General features: G+C 38.9%; 2 protein-coding genes across 2 annotated transcripts; one reads left to right on the forward strand and one right to left on the reverse strand.

The window, feature by feature from the left end:
• Window positions 1-426: 426 nt before the first annotated feature.
• On the reverse strand, window positions 427-12,498 carry lmcd1 (LIM and cysteine-rich domains 1). The gene is made up of 7 exons (XM_026348448.2): window positions 11,731-12,498; window positions 5,847-5,941; window positions 5,461-5,716; window positions 3,991-4,140; window positions 3,635-3,877; window positions 3,130-3,348; window positions 427-2,658 (listed from the first exon to the last, which is right to left on the reverse strand). Exons 1-7 carry the CDS (start codon window positions 11,755-11,757, stop codon window positions 2,548-2,550), a joined length of 1,101 nt encoding a protein of 366 aa, XP_026204233.1. The 5' UTR covers window positions 11,758-12,498; the 3' UTR covers window positions 427-2,547.
• A 543-nt stretch (window positions 12,499-13,041) lies between these two features.
• Window positions 13,042-21,491, forward strand: LOC113154319 (tripartite motif-containing protein 35-like). The gene is made up of 2 exons (XM_026348447.1): window positions 13,042-14,627; window positions 18,264-21,491. Exons 1-2 carry the CDS (start codon window positions 13,304-13,306, stop codon window positions 18,371-18,373), a joined length of 1,434 nt encoding a protein of 477 aa, XP_026204232.1. The 5' UTR covers window positions 13,042-13,303; the 3' UTR covers window positions 18,374-21,491.
• The last annotated feature ends 1 nt before the right edge of the window (window position 21,492 follows it).

A 21,492-nucleotide genomic window follows, 5' to 3' on the forward strand; every position in this document is an offset into this window, starting at 1 on the left:
TGTAGCCAACATACACGTTTATAGTGCAACTTGGTTGTAAAAAATAAAATGTAATCAGCTAAGACTTTCCTTTAGCAAAGCTCAGTTTCTCAGTAAAGTGCGACTTGTCTAAAACGTGAATAATAACAACGTGCGTGTGGGCTATAAAAGGTTGGGTTTTTTTTTTTTTTTTACATGCATTTAATTAGAGCTTTTTAAACAAACTATCATTGCAAAGTTTCTTATAGTAGACTGTCCCTAACCTTTTGAAAATAAAGATGATTTTGGCAACACTTTGATGAATATTTAAAACATACTCTCTGTAAATGACGTCAGTGATGTGATAAACTCATGATTAATTAAATGAACAATACAGATATATTTACATTTTCAGGAAATCTGACTCTTTGTTGAGTGATGTCCAAAAAGACAATTCACAACAGGAAGTTCAATAATCAGAAGTAACTTTATTCACTATTCACTGTGGAATTTAGTTGTAATTTTGTAGTGTTGTAATGTTTTAGCGTTCATATCAGAATTACTGTTTTCCACTTATAAACAGGCTTCATATCAACATTAAAGCCACAATCACAACTGAAAAACTTAAAACTGAAACTGAAATGTCTGTTTTGTAAACCTTACATCAAAGGTGTATGAGGATACTGTCATTAACATCCATCCAATGTGACGTGAGTGAAGATTTACACAGTTAATGTCCAATATTGTTTACTGGAAACAAGACTATGGTTACACTTATTAACGGTAGCCTATAGTAAATGATTTTGAACATAACAAACTTCTTTAAAACATGAGCTACAGTTTAGTTTTATGTCATGCTAAAACAATACCATGAATCTGATCTATCAGTTTCTGCAAACATTAACAAAAACTTAAATTCCTTCACAGCAGATTTTCTATAAATCCTTGTTACTGAGTTAAAGAGCTAAGCTAGCAGTTTCCTCCTTCCAGTTTTTGTGCAAAGCTAAACTAAACACATCATACTGGACACACAGCAATTGAATTACTATCAATATTCAATTTGGATTTGCTAAAGTCTACTGCATTATGTCTACAGATAAAGTACTGAACAGAATATTGTTGTCTATATGTCATAAAAGCTGATGTTATCTTAGCCGATTGTAGTAATATATTTTATGAAAACAAAGAATCAATTAAGTTAACATCTCACTAGCACAGTTTTATTTCTGGCTAGTTTATTAAACTGAATATTTAGCACATTGCAACAACAACAACAACAAAGGGACTAACTTCACAGCCAGAAGAACAGTATTACTGTGAGTAAATAATCTAATGTAATTTACTGTAAGTATAACTTCAGATGTGGGTAAAGGCTAAGAAAAAACAAAACAAAACAAAAAACAATAAAAAAAATTCTATTTAAATAAAATCCAGCAGAGCTGCAGGCTACTATTAATTCCTAATTAGCAATATGCCTTTTCCAGCTTTGTGTCTGTCCAGTTATTTATGTCAATAAATCAGATTCATTGTAAGCATCTAAATACATATTTGCCAAACCTGACATTTTAGGAATTAATAAATATTTCACAAGATAATTTTAAGTTTAATTACAAGTTGTGACTCTGTCTGGAAATAAAAATACTCTCACCACTGTTCATACACAGAGTGATGAATAGAGGGTCAGTTATAAAACAGCATCTAGAGGAGTAAAATATTTCTGACAGTTTTATTTAAAAAGACATCTTTCCAAACAAGAAATACAAAAATGACGCTTGATAAAAGCAAATTCGCAAAACAAGAGGATTTTTTTTACTTGTTTTAAGGAAATAAAACTTAAATTTCAGGCCAAAAACGATTAATAAAGCAAGTTTTTATAGTCCTGGAACCTATACATCATATAAAAATAATTTTACATTTTAATCAAGTGGCCCAATGTGGGATTTATTATTATTTAAAAAAATATATATAGAAAACAAAAATCGTATTTAATGTTTGATAAATCACTGGACTTTTTCAGTGATTGAAGAACACAGGATTGAGTGAAAAGTTAGAAACAAACTCTCTAACTTACTTTAAGTGATTTAATTGCTACATTTCCTTTGGTCATTCATTCATGTATTTCTTAAAATGTCAGGTCAGCTCTGGTTTTTGTTTTCATCTGAAAGGCTGCAGCACATCTGGCTCCAGTCACTGTCAGTACTTTAAGTGCTAATAAATCAACACAATGTTTCATTAAGTACTTTAAACACATTTGTGTTAACTAAATATTTCCTTAAGTACTTGAAACACCAGTAGGCTTAGCTGAACAACTCATTGAATACTTCATTGTCAGCTAACTGTCTTTCAAACACAAATATATCAGCTGGACTTATTTTCTTTATAGAACACTAATATGTCAACTAAATATATATCTAGACTTTCAGTCCTGCCTATTCAACATTGTTTTCCCATCTCTGCTGCTGTTTTGTTTGTTTTATAGAAAACAAGCAGCCGCAGTCAAAATGGGATTTAGTGTATATTCTTTATGATGTTTGACCAGTGCTAAAACTTCTTAAAAGTGAACTCCTGTATGTGTCTACTGTGTGTGTCTCAGTGTTGACATGGTGTATCCAGGTTTTGCCCACACTTCCAGCAGCAGGAATGAAGATGATGCCATGTCCGTCCATCTTTGGCTGTGTGAAAAGACTGGCAGAAGATCAGCTGAGGAAGCACAGCAGAGAAGGAAGAGAGGAAATTATTAATTTAATGACAAAGTATCAGACATTTTCCAGAAGAACATTTTTGTAGTATGGTCCACTGAGCGACTGAATGGCACACCATCTTGTAATCTAGTCACTGGAGTCACATGTAGACACATGGACTCCTGTACAGTATCTGGAGTGTGACTTGCCTGAAAATGTACTGAGATGCTAACAATAGCATTCTTACATGCTCACAATGCTAAATCAAACGTATGTGAATCCGATTGCGATGTTCACCATTTTAATTTAGCATGTTAGCATGCTAATACTTGCTAATTACTAAGGATCACCAAAATCATTAGGTTGCATCCTCTGGGGAACATGAATGTCTGCACAACCTGCCAGATTCCCTCACAGCTGATTTCCCTAATACGTCACTAAGTTCCTCTGTCTGACATTAGTCGTGTCCACAGGAATGACGTCGTCTCACCTCGTCACAACCGGAGCATCGAGGCCAAACCGTCTGACAGTAGTGTCTTCCACAGAACAGCTTCTTATTGGACCAAAAGTAGACCAGGTCCACCAATCCTTGGCCACACTCTGAACATACAAAGCAGGTGGGATGCCACAGGGCGCTATGGTAACCTGCACGCTCAGCATAAACAGCTGGACTGTCACTGGCAACCTCTCCATGGCAACCAGTACATTGCTACAGGACAGAGAGAGGATGGATTGTCAAGCACTGCTACTGATGAGGCTATGCAAACATTTAAATGATAAAAAAATATGTGGCACAAAGTCACACAGATATTTCCCATTTGTTTTGTGCTTCGGTAAACATGTTATTTGTTGAGGCTGGTTGGTATTTTAGTGTCTAACCATAAACTTAAAGGAAAGCAACAACTAGTGTGTCAGCAACGTTAAACAATTGTTTTTTTTTAAACAGCATTACCAGAATATAAACTCCAAATATATCAAACACCCTGTATACTCACGTATTCAGCCTTAGTGTTATCTGTTCCGTTAGTGGAACCAGCAGCAGAGACGGCGTTGCTGGAGCTACGGTCCACATGCTCCTGAGCATCCTTCTTGTCACTGTTGCTGCGATCCTTAGCCTCCTTCACTGCCCTCTGAATGGCTGCTTCTCTCAGAGCTCCACCCTCACCAGGTAAAGCCACCTCCCCAACTCCCAGCACCTCCTGTTTGTAGTGCTGCACAAACAGCAGCATGGAGGAAATCTGCAAAAGTAACAGAGCAACCTGTAACAAGACTGTCAAAACTAAACTTCTCCATCACGTGACGTATGCTTTACAACTATGACTATTTGTTTTATTATGGTGGATTACTGCACCTCCTCCTCACTGGCCAGGCTCTGACATTTCATAGGGTCCTGGTCGTAGATAGGGAGCTGGGTGAGGAGCTGCCTACGTCGCTCCAACGCTCCATTTGTCCCCAAGACTGGACGTTGACTCTCTGGGATGAGCTCCATGTACTGCATGGCCTGAGAGGACATAGCTCTAGTTTATGAAGTGTATAATACTAAATTCACACTACACAAAACACATCAGCATGTACTGGTGTGCAGAAACTTCCCCTGAGACTCAGGCTGAGTTGTTATACTAACTAACAACAAGCTAGTTGTTGTACCGTCACCGATTTGTTATCCTACACTAAGCCTGGGTTGGTGTATCCACTGGATGTGGTTCTGTCATGTTCTAGATGTTTCTGAAGCGTTTTTTTTTTTTTTTTTTTTTTTTTTTTTTTGCAGCACTTGTCACTGTCTTCAACAGACACATTTCTAGTTGTTTAGAGTTGTTTTGAACATAAGTTTTGTGTTTAACAGCAAATTGATTGATGATGAGTTTGGTCTCTGACTGTTTGTAATTTATCGTTGTTTAACCACAATATTACAGAATTCACAAGTACATTCCAGTCTCTTCGTTTCCTTCCACTGAAAGTCAATCACACACTGTAAAGTAAATGCATTAGAAAACAGGGACAGTAGACGCATTACAATCCCCCTGTTCTAACTAACATTACTGGATGCAAAACTTCAGCTTAGAAAACTTTCTCTGTGTCTTTCAGCTGTTGTCACACTGTCCAGGTCATCTGTGAGTGCACGTTCTGGAGCAGGAGACTTTACACACTGTATGTTTATTCCACAGCAGAATACAAAAGTACTGGGTGAAACAAACAACATACTCAAGATGTTTAGTAACAGATCTTCACAGAGCAGTCCCAGTCTCATATCCGTCTCTACAAGTCAACCACAGAAAGGTCCTCTGCTGCTCTGCAGTGCTCAATACTGCTGAATAATCACTGTCATCATCATAATTATAGGCTGTAAGATCTGAAACATACTTGAGCTTGTATTTAATGGAAACCAGACAGTCTAAGCTGTTTGACGTGCAGAGATGCAGAAACTAACAACACAGCCTTAAACAGCAATGAAGTTTCTCATGTTGACAACAAATCTTTTTTTCCTGATTTTGCATTCGGATAAGTGTGAGTTGAAACAACACACACGTTCCTCAATACTGAGAAACTCTTGGATCGTTAATGCCGCTGTTGATAAATAACATTTGTTTGCATCATGTTCAACATTTTCAGTTTGCCTTCATGTAATTTGGCTTTTTCCCAACACTTAGCCCTCTGCTAATTATTAGAGTTGTGTGACTTTGTCTTTGTGTAATGGAGGTCACATCTTGTTAAGGGGGTTTCCCTTTGTTTAGCTCTTTGTACTCAGATCTCAGCAACATTGGTGTTGACTTTACAAACAGACAAACAAACTGAGGCTTCATACAAACAACCAGCCTCTCACCAGTTTCTGGTTCAGGCCAGCTGGTGCCCAGTCATATGTGGTGGTGTTGAAGGTCGGATCTTTGCGTGACACCACCGGATTGGTCACAATCATACGGTTTCTCTTGTACATGCGAAGACCTCCGCCTCCTTTAACCTTGGCTGTCAAATGTGAGCAGGGTGAAGCTGCGAGCAGGCGTCCCATTCGCTGGTCGTCTTCGAGATCCCCTCCGAGAGTGTGGTCGACCATGCTGCAGCCACAGGCTACGCAGGCTTTCCTGTGCAGGAGAGGATATAGAACTGTTACAGAAAACAAAATCATGTCTCGTGGACAGCTTGTTGAGAATTTTGAACACTTAAAGTGAGAGACTGATTTAAATTTAAAGTATAAACAGGGAAAAGATGTACCTCCAAGAATGTGGCTGGTATCCAGAGCAGCTCTGCTTACATGTGAGGCACGCTGCTGCACCTCCTTTCCCTCCTGCTTTCTGCTTTACAGACATCTGAGAGGAGACACAAAAGAATTACAGCAAAACACAACAATAAAATCAAACATCAAGTTGTAACTTTTATTCACATTTTAAGGGATCATGTATATCCACAGCCTGACACCTGTCTATCTTATCTGTCCCATAGAGCTCCATTTGTGTCTAAAAACTATTAAAAGTACAAGTGAAGGTCACAGTCTTCCACTGGCTGACAAATAAACACTGTAGTTTATTTTATTTCAATCCCACATAAACCATCTTTCTGCTTACTAGAGCATCACGTGTGGATTGATCTGCTACTAAAGTAATCGTTAGTCCCAAACATTGATTTGAACCAACTCAAGCAGCTGATGAAGACTCTAGTATGTGTGATCTGAAGTTAACTAAACTCAAAACACAACCTCAAAAAATTAAACCAAAAGCAAACAACACTGATTTAATAGAGAAGATGCTGGGAGGAAAAAATAATCCAGAGTTTCCTGAAGTGACGATGATCACAACATTTAGGGGGAAAAACTTGTTTTGAACATTTCTCAGCAAATTTGCGAGGAAGAGAAGGGAGTGAACATCAAAATGTAATTCACATGTGTGACATACTACATTCCCTCGCCCCCCCCAACTATCACATCTACAGTAATGTCTACTCCCAAACTTTAACCTTCATCTAAACTTAACTCTTAAACCAAGTCCAAACCCACAAACAGCCCTTTGAGGATATGAGGACTATATCCTGTGGCAATATCTGCACAAAGATAGTCATAAACTAAAATATATTCACACAACTAAAGAGAGACACACAGAGAAATGGGTGAATGATCTCACTGGTCCACCCACTGACATCATCTGTACTAACAAACCCTCCAGAGTCTTATCTGTTGTCTCAACACTTCATCTTTCATCTCCTCCTCTTCAGCTCTACAGTCTTTTCATTAGATTTTCAACACACATGATTATTTACTCAGAAAATAGACATCCAACCTACCCACTGATGGAGCTTTTAAAGTTTCCTTTAGACATCTGTCGTGGTTCAAGGTCACTAAATGCAATCATACAGTTTAATTTTCTATGATCTATAAGAAAAACATGTCTTTTATTAAAAGGAATTGCTGCACTCTACACTAAGGCATCACTACTATCACAATAAATCAAAGAAAATTAGTGCAGACACTGGCCTGCGATTCAGAAAATACCCACAAACTTAATTACAATCATTCACTCTGTTAAAAACCTCTCAAGGCACACTCACTCATCTTACAAGCACATCATTCTTAGCCATGTATGGATTACTGAACAGGCCTCAGGGACGTCACAAGTCTGAAGGGCCCTTGGCCGGAGTCTCTGCATGAAGTGAGCGTTTCTGCTATGAGTATTTATTGTTTCAAAGTCACAGAGCTCAGTTAAAAATGACCAAAAATAGCCACAAAATAAACCAGAAGTGACAAAAACAACAACGGCCAACGAGAAAGACGCAAAATGACCACAGGAAAATTGAAGCTGACCATAACCAGACACGGATAACGATCCAGTGTCTATGATTCAGCCACTTCAGCTGTACACTGATCTGCCACAACGATAATACCTCCGGCCTAATAGAGGCCTGAGCTCCACAAAACGTCTAAAGCTGTCCTGTGGTGTCTAGCTGCTGTTTCATTTGTTCCACTCTGTATTTAATTCATTCCCCTCCCTTATTTCTCTTCCTGTCCTCACTGCGCCTCAGCTATCGTTTCCTTTTTCCTTTCATTGAAAATTAAAACAACAAATCCTCTTCCATGCTCTTTACATGGGAACCAGCCACACGGTGAACCGACCATGAAACATAACTGTGTGTGTGCAGGAAACAACACTCTCCGAGATGACACTGTTTTTCGAGCCTCTGGCAGGAAACCTGACGACTGTTCTGATAAAACAACCTGCTAATATTTGTCAGACAGACGAACTGTCTATCTGTCAACAGGTATCCACAAGCTCGTCTCTCCTGAGAGAGATCTTACATGTGAAATACTGTCCACGATATTTATAGACAGACACACAAACACTTACAAAACGATGAACTACAAAATAACATCGTGTCACAACCTCCACTCTTCAGACTTTTCCTAAAAATGTTTGAACCTTTCTGCAGCAGAAATCAATGAGGTCAAAACACTCATGTCTGCAATTTGCTAATTTTCTTATCTTTTCTTATGTTTAGCATGTTCTTTAGCTCTTTAGCTATTAATGGACCAGATATCTGCACTGTATATTTATGCTTTAGATTTACAGCATTTGCATTTTTAAGCACCTGAACCTGCATTTCTCTGCGGTACAGTTACAAAAAACTTAAAACAAAGACAAACTGTTAACTTGACTCTGTGCAAAGGTAATAAAAAGGTAATAAAATCCACTTACAGAGGTTAAAGCACATTAATTAACGTTTTACACTGTACATGGACAAAGTAAAGTTTTTGCTTTTTGTACAGATCAGACTAACAATATATAAGACATTAATTATGGAGCATTACAAATACTGGGGGGCAAATTTTACTAATTTTTTTATTTTACTATTAACAGGGCAAGCTCCCGAAATATTGAACTCCTTCCTTAATTAAAACTAAAGAAACCAAACCAGGAAAAACTGATCCAGACTAAAAGTACATTTGTATTTCACACAAACACACTGTTGTCTTGTTGCCTACATTTCTTCTGTTGGTAATAGGGATTAGTTTTCAGAGGGTGAGCGAGCATGACATAACAGAGAGATACGAGCCGTCATTAGCGGAGGACAGATGAGTGTGTTCAGAGGTGTGAAGTGTGTGTGACAGAGCAGTTGATCGGCCCGTGTTGAAAAGGTCACAACGATGACGGCTGGAATAGAAACAGCTGGAGAAAGACAACACTTCACCGCTCTGGAATACACTGGCTGTTAGAGACTATGTGTTTATTATTATGTTACTGAGCAAACACCAGTTAACAGTCGACAGGTGACAGATACATCAGGAGAAAAATACCTTGATGAAGTCAGGTCAAACCAGCTTTAAAGGAACAGTCCACTAAATTTCTGCTGTGGGCTTCATTACTTAATAAATTAAATGAAATTAGTCTGAATAAATTGCAGGTTTTTATGTCACAGATCTCGGTAAAACACTGATCATCTCTTGTATGAGCCTTCAGCAGGGGAATAACAAAATTCACAAACTTAACAATATTACGACGAAATGAATTTATGTCTGCTACAGTGATGTCATCTATATTTAATACCTGACTCGCTCTGAGTCACTTAAAGACCAGACATGACTCAAAGGTTTCTCCAAATAAGAAATCCTCCTGTTACTCAGGCTGAAACCAGATGTGACACAGCTGATATTTTCTTGGGAACTGAGTCAATTATTGAATTTGACTCAAAATGTAAATAAGACTAGATCTCGCTTTCCAAACTAAGGCAGCTGAACAGCCTTTTGATTTGCTTTGCGGACTCCTGTGCAGCACAGAAGTCCGTTGAGGTTACAGTTGGACTAAACCTGGAGTCAGTTTAAACATGTTAACAAAAAAATAACAGACCACCTTCATCCAACCACTGCACGTTGTCGAGGTCGTCCAGTGTAGTGGTCATGTCTGACCACTCGAACAAATGAGAATTTAACTGTGATCATTAACATGCCATTAATGCTGTGTCTCCTCTGGTAGATGGGGGAGACTCTCCCAGCATAAACAACCCTGGTGGATGATCTTTAAATTAAAACTTCACACCCCTTCACCTCCCCTGCCCCTTATCTACAGACACTGAAGCAGAATGGTTCGACGACCTCTCATGGCGGCACAAAGAATGGTCAACAATTATCCCCCCATACCATTATTGTACCTTATGATCCCACTTTAAATTAGCAGTTTATGGGGTTTTGCAGGTCACCTCTTCACAGTAAGATGTGTTTTGAATCTTATTTCTACTAAATCTACTTTAAATAGTTACATACTGTAACTTTAAACTCTTTCAATATCAAAAGCTGCTGTAATTTATAAACTTATTGATGGAACAAATCCATTTTATCTTCAAAATGCTTTCTAATGTTTCTTACTTATACTTTAGATGGTCAATCTTTAGCTATCTTGAAGTCAAAGGAACTGGTCAGCGCTAAATCTCAGAATTAATCGTACCATGCAGCCTGGGCTTGGAATAATTTACAAGATAAACTTCAGCCAGCTGCCTTCATGTCAGGTGTCCAAGCATCACATTCAGAAAGTGCTCAACGGGGAATGTTAATTGTTATAAATAGTTAAGTTCTGTTTCTTTTGGATCCACGTATACTGAACAGTACAGTATTATTGCCATGAATAAGAGTGTTAAAAGAGCAAAACTAGATGCACATTTCTTCTGTGTCAGCTCTATATTCAAGAGTCAGATAAGACAAGTATGTTGTAGGTGGATCAGAGTTGCCCACTGTGCGGAGTAATTTTAAACATGTCGGTTATGTGAAGGGTAAACTGCAGGAAACACTGTGAGATAAGAGGCTGGAGGTCACAGAGGGGCACGTCGACCTGCTGCAGATTGAGCTCATTACATTCTGGATATTTCCTGCTGTTTTCTATTTTAAACAAACTTTGAGGGAACATCTAGTCCCTATTACTGTTAATGAAAATGTAAATAAATGTCATATCACAGTTCACATCCTACAATGAAACTCATTTTTATAATACACAAGGATGTAATCCCATAATCCTGAACCCATTGTGTCCTCGTGTGTTTTTGTTTTGTGTTGTGGGTTATTTCCATCCTGGTGATGGCAGTTTTTCCAGCTCCAGGGTATAAAGTGGGACCAGGACAATAAACCCCTGTGACAGGTGACACTGATCTGTCAGGTTATTTATCTCCTGACCAGGAGATCTGTTGGATCAGACCCAGCACAGGGATCAGGTCCTCATGGTCATAGTTACATTCACTGGCAGATTAAAAAATCCAGCTCAAATGTTTTTGATGTGAACAAGTCTGGGAGTTTCATCCAAAGTGGGTTTAAATATATTTAACTATAGAGCATAAATGTGCATGAAGCAGGGGGTAAATTTAATAGAATATATATTTACACTCTCAAAGTTCTTTTTCATTACTTTGTGAATGTAAGATGTGTTTTTATTTTGTCTATGCTGTAAAAAGTGCTGCCAGAGGTTCACATGCCATTACAAAATTTCATTATATGGTGGCAGCAATAAGTAAGATGTGGTTATTCTGCCAAGACACTGCTAGTTTCTACCTGTGTTGGTGTGAAGATACTGGAGCATTGGGAGGAAAAACTTGTAATAAAAGCTGTTGTGTAAACTAATCATATAGTAATAAATATATATCCAATTTCTAAATCTTTTATGTCAACTAATTTTCCCTGGCTACATAAAAGTAACTCACAGAAACAGATGAAATCACTTTGAATCCACTCTTCAGTTTTAATTTAAAGTGTCTTTCTTTTTGAGTGAGTGAGAGTTGTTATATCTATATGTTATGAATCAACATATAGATATAAACATATTGTCCAAAATGACATTACTACATTAGGTTAACTGCTTCTGTGTTGACAGATAAATAAAGTAACCCCCTGCTCAAACCAGTGAATTAATATAATACCAACTCAGTAATGAAGTCAAACTGAAAAACCTGAATAAGTGTGATTCATTTTATGTCTCTTACAAACTCAGAACTGACTTTGACATTTCATTATTATTATTTTTTTATAATGGAAGAAAAGTGTTTCTCCACATCACATCAGACTGAGTGACTGTTCCTGTTCATGTGTGTATAAATAAGAAGTTCTGCTGTGTTAATATAAGTGTTTCTGTCCTACCTTCTCCATGGCTGAGCTCACATCCATGCTGTTCAGCTTCTGTCTGTGGTTCGACTCGTCAGCTCTTCAGCTCCTCTCTGCCTCTGCTCTTCCAGAACAATGAGACTTTAAATTCCTCTCCCGTTGACCACACTTCCTCTCTCTCCGCCCACAGTCGCTCCTGCCGCTGCTCTGCTCCACAGCCCACTGCAATTTAACCGTCTAGACTTTCATCTCATTTGCACTGAGCAACATCGACTCACTACTTTACTGTCAACTCTCATCAGAAAGTCTTTTTCTCTTTTCACTTTCAAACTTCCCTCTTCTCATTTTTCCTCCCTTTTCATTTCCTTTCTCTTTCTTCCTTTCTCCTCTTCTGCTGCTTTCTTTCCTCACTCCTTCCCTTCCTGATTCGGCCAGTTGCCAGCTCTCCTTCTCCACCCTCTGCAACTTGAACTGTGCAGGTTTCTTCACCTCCTGATTTTGCTCCAACACGCCGCTGAAGGGCAGCGGATTTCTCTCCCAGAACTTTCTGCTTCGCTGCAAAACAGCAGCTTCCTCATTCACTTCTGCTGTTGAGCAGTGAATTCACATTTCCTTTCTAAATATTACAGCTACCTGCGATATTGCAGCTGTAGACCACGTATCAACAATCGGACAGTGTTAGAGACATTTGTGGTCTTAAAAAACAGCAGCTGTTCTGTGGGCGATGATTCCTGGTCTCTGCTGCAGAACAGTGGATCACATTGTTAGTTAAGTCCTGGTTCTAAGAGGACTCTGGGACTACCTGGTGCAGCGAGGACTGACTGGACTGTTTGTGTTTTTAATCCCAGACAAAGACAGAGAAAGCCCTGAGGGATTCCCTGCTCACACTCTGCCAACCAATCACAGTGAGCCTGAAAAACGACTCCACCAATAGGACGTCCGAGATTCCCCCTCCTCTCATTCTACAGCCTTCTGGTTCAGAAGAATGTAGACCGCAGAGCCGAGTAGGGCCAAACTGGACTGAATAGAGCCAGGATGGATACCAGGGCTTTGCAGGTCCACTTAGGACCAAGTGGTGCTTAAACCAGAAGCTTCCAATGGAGACACACACACCTGTTCAGGTCCAAAAGAGAGACAAAGAGATAAAGATAAAATAAAACGTTTCATAGATATGCTCTGTGTTTTCCAACAGTAAAAACTGCTGATTACTAAAATGATTAGTTTGACAAAAACAAACAAATAAACAAAAACAGCAATCCTCCACTCAAAGGCAAGTGAATTTTGGCACATTCAGACTTCCGTAGATGTGTGGTACAAATGTTCCACTTGCCAAACCAGCATAAAACCGAGCATGTGTTTTACAGTTTCACTTTCTGAGTCCTGTGTTCGAGATTAATTGCCAGAGCAAACTCAGAAATTACATTCACTGTGAAGGAACACTGGGATCACTGGGAACACTGGGATCACTGGGAACACTGGGAGACTGAAACTCAACCTGCTAATTAATTTACATTTAAACAGGAGTTTTGTAAGAACCACTGCTCAAAGTGACAGAGACTCTACAGGTACTTCCTCATTGTTCTGTCTGCTGTGTTTTCAGCTTCTTTAAATGTCTTCTCAATCTGAAAAAGACCTCTGTTGTCCGGTCTGCCATGACATTTTTAAAGACCCGGTTGTTCTGTCATGCAGCCACAGCTTCTGTAAAGACTGTCTACACCTGTGGTGGAGAGAGAAAGTAATTCACGAGTGTCCACTTTGTAAGAAAACTGATTTCTCGAGTGATCCACCATGTAATTTAGTGCTGAAGAACTTGTGTGAGGCCTTTTTACTGGAAAGAGAAAGAAGTGATTCAGCAGTATCTGAGGATCTCTGCAGTCTGCACTCTGAGAAGCTGAAACTCTTCTGTTTGGACCATCAGCAGCCGGTGTGTGTCGTCTGCAGGGATTCAAAAACACACACTGGTCACAGATTCAGTCCTGTCAATGAAGCTGCACAGGATCACAGGAGAACACTTCAGAAGTCCCTGAAGTCGTTACAGGAGAAACTGAAGGTGTTTGAACAAACTAAAGGGAAATTTGATCAAACTGCAGAACACATCAAAGTCCAGACCCGACACACAGAGAAGCAGATTAAGGAGCAGTTTAAGAAGCTTCACCAGTTTCTACATAAGGAAGAGGAGGCCAGGATCACTGCTCTGAGGGAGGAAGAGGAGCAGAAGAGTAAAGAGATGAAGGAGAAGATTGAGGCTCTGAGCAGAGAGATATCAGCTCTTTCAGAAACAGTCAGAGTCACAGAGGAGGAGCTGAGAGCTGAAGACGTCTCATTCCTGCAGAAATACAAAGCTGCAGTGAAAAGAGTCCAACAGCGCCCTCTGATGGATGATCCACAGCTGGTCTCAGGAGCTCTGATAGATGAGGCCAAACATCTGGGTAACCTGAACTTCAACATCTGGAACAAGATGAAGAAGATGGTTTGTTACAGTCCTGTGATTCTGGATCCAAACACTGCTCATCCAGAACTCATCCTGTCTGAAGATCTGACCACTCTGAGATGTGGAGAGACACAGAAGCTTCCTGAAAACCCAGAGAGGGTTGAAATGCACCCCTGTGTGCTGGGATCAGAGTGTTTTAACTCAGGGACTCACAGCTGGGACGTTGAGGTTAAACATGATAAAACGTGGGGTGTAGGTGTGGTAAAAGAGTGTGTTCAAAGGAAGGGGCCAATTAAGACTGGATACTGGGAAATTTGTAACCTTGATGGAAAATATACAGCAGTCGCACCACCACTACCAGACAAAGTTCTCTCAGTGAAGAAGCTGCAGAGGGTCAGAGTTCATCTGGACTTTGACAGAGGAAAACTGTCTTTCTATGATCTTGATACTAACACACATATACACACCTTCAAACACACTTTCACTGAGAAGCTGTTTCCACATTTTGGCAACACTGACAAACTGTCACTGAAGATTTTACCAGTACCAGTTTCTGTCAGGGTGGAAGAACTCACAGACCCTGTATCTAGAGGTTTTTGGTTTAGGTTGTAGATTAGCATCAATGTCACGTTATTTAATTTCATGAAACAAATGTCTACAAAGATTGTGACAATGATGTGCTGAAGACAGTATGATATATATAACATACTTGATTTAATTCAATTCAATTTTATTTGTATAGCACTTTCTACAACTAACTTGTTGATTTACTTGTTTGATTTGATTATTCTTATAATGTTTACTTTACATTACTTTAGAAACTTATTACATGACAAAGCAGACACTTGTTGTTGGGTTATCTTTGTATTTCACTTTTAAAATACTTCATGATTCTTCAAGATTAAAATTTAAATATCAGTATATGTCACGTATGTCAGGAGATTGTGTGTGTACTACAGTCAGAATATTTTTAGTCAGTTTCTACATTATTTACTCATCTCAAGTGAAAAAATAAAATAAATCATAAATCTTATCTCAGAGAAAACAATATTTGTCTTGTTTTGTTTGTTTCTTTTGTTTTTGTTTTTTTTGTTATGGGTCAAGTTTCAGAAACTCTTGATCCTACATTTCCCACAATGCAACTTAAGACAACTTAAGTGGAGTGACGTGTCAACATAAAAAAAAAAGATAAGACGAGATGAATGTGGTCAATAGATTTATATTATTCTCTTCTTTAAAAAAGACTTCATTACAAGTATTTTCTTCATTCATTCAGACCTTACATGTTCAGTGTCATAGTGTTTATCAGTAACTGCATAACAACCACAGAGCCACTGCCTTTTGTTCAGAGATCAGTGCCGAGGGCCCGAATCACCCGATGTCACCTGCTGATTAACAGTCACATTTAGCAGTAAGTCAACTGTAGAAGACACATCGATGCTGAAATCTGTGCAGCTGGGTTGACATAAACATGGACACTCCAGAGGTTCAATGATTTACAGAGTTTTACCACAAGCTCCTCATTTGAATTCGAATGACACAAATTCAGAGGTGAGGTTCATTAATCCCCTTTGTTTGACTGTAAAGAGTGAAATCTGTCCCACACCGATTCCTTTATGTTTATTAATATACCTCATTCAAAAAGTATGATGTTAGATTTAACTGTCTGTCTGTTGATTCAACACTTGGGTGGTGAGTGAACTACTAATGGATGAAACAATAAAAAGCTAACGTGAGGTTCAGGCGATCCACCCAGTGTGCAGGTAGGAGTCAACTGTGCAGCAACAAGGACACGAACACAGCCACACTCACCACAATGTCTGTTAGCAGCTGTTTCTTTGAGTTCTGCAAGTCCAGATTTACATTTTCTCAGAACCTTCAGGACTTTTTTCACATTTCAAATTTATTCATGACCTTGAGATCATCAATCATTGGTTGAAGTTCCAGCTAACCTGGTTATAGACTTTGTGGTAAAACTGATTTGGTTACAATTTAAGTGATTTTGTGTGATTTAGGAAAATATCAATGCTGGAGCTGGTTAAACCCTCTAGTGTCTCTGTTGAAGGAGGGAAACATACTGGAATTAGTATGTTAGCATGTTAACGAGCCACTTTTTACTGGTTTGGCATTGCAGCGCACAGTTGCCATAATAAAAACAATAAGAGCAAAAACCAAATTCAAACTCAATAAACCACAAGGCCAAACTGAAACGGATTAAAGCTGCACTAATCATCTATATGAAAAAGGATCAGCTTCCTAATTGTCTTGTAAAATGTGTCACGTTCTGAAACCACTCACCAACTCTGCAGCTCTACATTTTTAGCCTTTACCAACTCGTTTTGATTTTACAGTTTACAAACTTGGTTTGTTTGTCTCATTTCTAGCAGCAACAGCAGGAAGCTATTTACAGCAATAGACAGCAAAATTTACAGTCAAAGGCAAGTGAATTTTGGCACATTCAGACTTCCGTAGATGTATGGTACATATGTTCAACTTGCCAAACCTGCATAACACCGATCATGTGTTTCGCAGTTTCACTTTCTGAGTCCTGTGATCAAGGTTAATTGCCAGAGCAAACTCAGGAATTACATTCACTGTGGAGGAACACTGGGAACACTGGGAACACTGGGAACACTGAGAACACTGGGAACACTGGGAACACTGGGAACACTGGGAACACTGGGACACTGAAACTCAACCTGCTAATTAATTTACATTTAAACAGGAGTTTTGTAAGAACCACTGCTCAAAGTGACAGAGACTCTACAGGTATTACCCTCTTCCTCATTGTTCTGTCTGCTGTGTTTTCAGCTTCTTTAAATGTCTTCTCAATCTGAAAAAGACCTCTGTTGCCCGGTCTGCCATGATATTTTTAAAGACCCGGTTGTTCTGTCATGCAGCCACAGCTTCTGTAAAGACTGTCTACACCAGTGGTGGAGAGAGAAAGTAATTCACGAGTGTCCACTTTGTAAGAAAACTGATTTCTCGAGTGATCCACCATGTAATTTAGTGCTGAAGAACTTGTGTGAGGCTTTTTTACTGGAAAGAGAAAGAAGTGATTCAGCAGTATCTGAGGATCTCTGCAGTCTGCACTCTGAAAAGCTGAAACTCTTCTGTCTGGACCATCAGCAGCCGGTGTGTGTCGTCTGTCGAGATTCAAAAACACACACTGGTCACAGATTCAGTCCTGTCAATGAAGCTGCTCAGGATCACAGGAGAACACTTCAGAAATCCCTGGAGTCGTTACAGGAGAAACTGAAGGTGTTTGAACAAACTAAAGGGAAATTTGATCAAACTGCAGAACACATTAAAGTCCAGACCCGACACACAGAGCAGCAGATTAAGGAGCAGTTTAAGAAGCTTCACCAGTTTCTACAAGAGGAAGAGGAGGCCAGGATCAATGCTCTGAGAGAGGAAGAGGAGCAGAAGAGTAAAGAGATGAAGGAGAAGATTGAGGCTCTGAGCAGAGAGATATCAGCTCTTTCAGAAACAGTCAGAGTCACAGAGGAGGAGCTGAGAGCTGAAGACGTCTCATTCCTGCAGAAATACAAAGCTGCAGTGAAAAGAGTCCAACAGCGCCCCCTAAAGGATGATCCACAGTTGGTCTCAGGAGTTCTGATAGATGAGGCCAAACATCTGGGTAACCTGACCTTCAACATCTGGAACAAGATGAAGGAGATGGTCTGTTACAGTCCTGTGATTCTGGATCCAAACACTGGTCATCCAGAACTCATTCTGTCTGAAGATCTGACCACTCTGAGATGTGGAGAGACACAGAAGCTTCCTGAAAACCCAGAGAGGGTTGAAATGCACCCCTGTGTGCTGGGATCAGAGTGTTTTAGCTCAGGGACTCACAGCTGGGACATTGAGGTTAAACATGATAAAACGTGGGGTGTAGGTGTGATAAAAGAGTGTGTTCAAAGGAAGGGGCCAATTAAGACTGGATACTGGGAAATCTTCAACTTTGAAGGAAAATATAAAGCAATGGCACCACCACTACCAGACAAAGTTCTCTCAGTGAAGAAGCTGCAGAGGGTCAGAGTTCATCTGGACTTTGACAGAGGAAAACTGTCTTTCTATGATCTTGATACTAACACACACATACACACCTTCAAACACACTGAGAAGCTGTTTCCACATTTTGGCAACACTGACAAACTGTCACTGAAGATTTTACCAGTACCAGTTTCTGTCAGGGTGGAAGAACTCACAGACCCTGTATCTAGAGGGTTTTCGTTTAGGTTCTAGATTAGCATCAATGTCACGTTATTTAATTTCATGAAACAAATATCTACAATGATTGTGACAATGATGTGCTGAAGACAGTATGATATATATGACATACTTGATTTAATTCAATTCAATTTTATTTGTATAGCACTTTTTACAATTAACTTGTTGATTTACTTGTTTGATTTGATTATTCTTATAATGTTTACTTTACATTACTTTAGAAACTTATTACATGACAAAGCAGACACTTGTTGTTGGGTTATCTTTGTATTTCACTTTTAAAATACTTCATGATTCTTCAAGATTAAAATTTAAATATCAGTATATGTCACGTATGTCATGGGATTGTGTGTGTACTACAGTCAGAATATTTTTAGTCAGTTTCTACATTATTTACTCATCTCAAGTGAAAAAATAAAATAAATCATAAATCTTATCTCAGAGAAAACAATATTTGTCTTATTTTGTTTGTTTCTTTTGTTTTGTTTTTTTTTTGTTATGGGTCAAGTTTCAGAAAGTCTTGATCCTACATTTCCCACAATGCAACTTAAGACAACTTAAGTGGAGTGACATGTCAACATAAAAAAAAAAGATAAGACGAGATGAATGTGGTCAATAGATTTATATTATTCTCTTCTTTAAAAAAGACTTCATTACAAGTATTGACTTCATTCATTCAGACCTTACATGTTCAGTGTCATAGTGTTTATCAGTAACTGCATAACAACCACAGAGCCACTGCCTTTTGTTCAGAGATCAGTGCCGAGGGCCCGAATCACCCGACGTCACCTGCTGATTAACAGTCACATTTAGCAGTAAGTCAACTGTAGAAGACACATCGATGCTGAAATCTGTGCAGCTGGGTTGACATAAACATGGACGCTCCAGAGGTTCAATGATTTACAGAGTTTTACCACAAGCTCCTTATTTATATTCGAATGACACAAATCCAGAGGTGAGGTTCATTAATCCCCTTTGTTTGACTGTGAAGAGTGAAATCTGTCCCACACCGATTCCCTTTATGTTTATTAATATACCTCATTCAAAAAGTATGATGTTAGATTTAACTGTCTGTCTGTTGATTCAACACTTGGGTGGTGAGTGAACTACTAATGGATGAAACAATAAAAAGCTAACGTGAGGTTCAGGCGATCCACCCAGTGTGCAGGTAGGAGTCAACTGTGCAGCAACAAGGACACGAACACAGCCACACTCACCACAATGTCTGTTAGCAGCTGTTTCTTTGAGTTCTGCAAGTCCAGATTTACATTTTCTCAGAACCTTCAGGACTTTTTTCACATTTCAAATTTATTCACGACCTTGAGATCATCAATCATTGGTTGACGCTCCAGCTAACCTGGTTATAGACTTTGTGGTAAAACTGATTTGGTTACAATTCAAGTGATTTAGTGTGATTTAGGAAAATATCAAAGCTGGAGCTGGTTAAACCCTCTAGTGTCTCTGTTGAAGGAGGGAAACATACTGGAATTAGTATGTTAGCATGTTAACGAGCCACTTTTTACTGGTTTGGCATTGCAGCGCACAGTTGCCATAATAAAAACAATAAGAGCAAAAATCAAATTCAAACTCAACAAGGCCAAACTGAAACGGATTAAAGCTGCACTAATCATCTATATGAAAAAGGATCAGCTTCCTAATTGTCTTGTAAAATGTGTCACGTTCTGAAACCACTCACCAACTCTGCAGCTCTACATTTTTAGCCTTTACCAACTCGTTTTGATTTTACAGTTTACAAACTTGGTTTGTTTGTCTTATTTCTAGCAGCAACAGCAGGAAGCTATTTACAGCAATAGGTCTGGCTGTACACTACCTAGCACCAAATAAACAACTGTTTAAATAAGTGGAACATGCAGCGATTAAAAAGCCAAGTACCATATTTTTCAGGAGTTGAGGCCAAAAACTGAGCTAAAGAATTTGATTATTGAACTAACGTTCATCAGAACGGACACGAACATGTCCGTGTTGTTCTGTATGTGTTGGAGGTGTAAATAAGCTCTTCTCTTCACCATTCACCTTAATAAGATGTTGTTTATCGCTTGTTCTGCTGCAGCCAAGAGACTAAAAAAATGGCAAGCTTTACCTACAACTAATACTGCATTTTAATGTATATTTATATATCTCAGTTCATAAATCTCAGTGTCATCAGTGATAATTCGTCTCTGCTGCAGTAGAAAAAAAAGACCCTTTACTATGCAAGCCACCAAGCGCAGCAGGCATGTGTGTAAACAAATACGTGTTAACAAGTCGTGTTATTCATAACATCTTTAACACATTTACAACTACAAGCACCCAATTTACCAATAGTGCTGTAAGAACGTATTGACAAACTTCACTAGCATGATATCATGTAAACTTTTTCAACTCCAATTTCATGCAGACGATGGTGTGTTCTTTATACTATGACAGTCCTATAAAAAACAAAACAAACAAAAACACAACATATCATCTTGCTTACAGTATCACAACACACTGAAACACATTGAATCTTGAGCCTCATGTCATGATGTGTTGTGTATGTGCCAATACATAACCAACCATTTACGATTTAGGGTAAGATTGTTCTTTCAGTTATTAAAGTGATTCTCTTAGCGTCAAACTTTGACGGCTTTCCTGATTTCACTTTATATTACTGCAGTAGTGGTCTAATATCTAGTAGTCAATTTGTTAGAGGATCAAAGATTTACTACACGTTTACACTTATGCTCACTGAGCTTGGTGGCTTTACATACTTCACTACCTCCTCTCTGCAGCTGTCCAGGAAAAGCATAGTGAAGCTAAACGGCAGTGTTCATGTCGCTCTCTAACCTCCTTCTCCTTAAATACACTCAGTCCCTCCACCATTTGACTGATAACCAGGTACATCAACCCCCTCCCTCACCTTTTCTCAACAAATGCAGTCTTCACACAACACATTTGTCACCTGGCACATTCAGGAAATTAGCGTGTGATATTTTACCTGACAGAAGTTTAAACCTTCCTGATGGGCCAGTGTGCCTTTTGACAGACATATGCTCATGTAATCATTTCTGATTCATTGAAGATGCAGCCAAGCAGGGCTAAAAATGAGTCCAAATTAAATTTAAAAAGGAAAAAAAAACCTTCTTTTGTTCGGT

This window comes from Anabas testudineus, chromosome 5, assembly GCF_900324465.2.
Source record: "Anabas testudineus chromosome 5, fAnaTes1.2, whole genome shotgun sequence".
Lineage (NCBI taxonomy): Eukaryota > Metazoa > Chordata > Actinopteri > Anabantiformes > Anabantidae > Anabas > Anabas testudineus.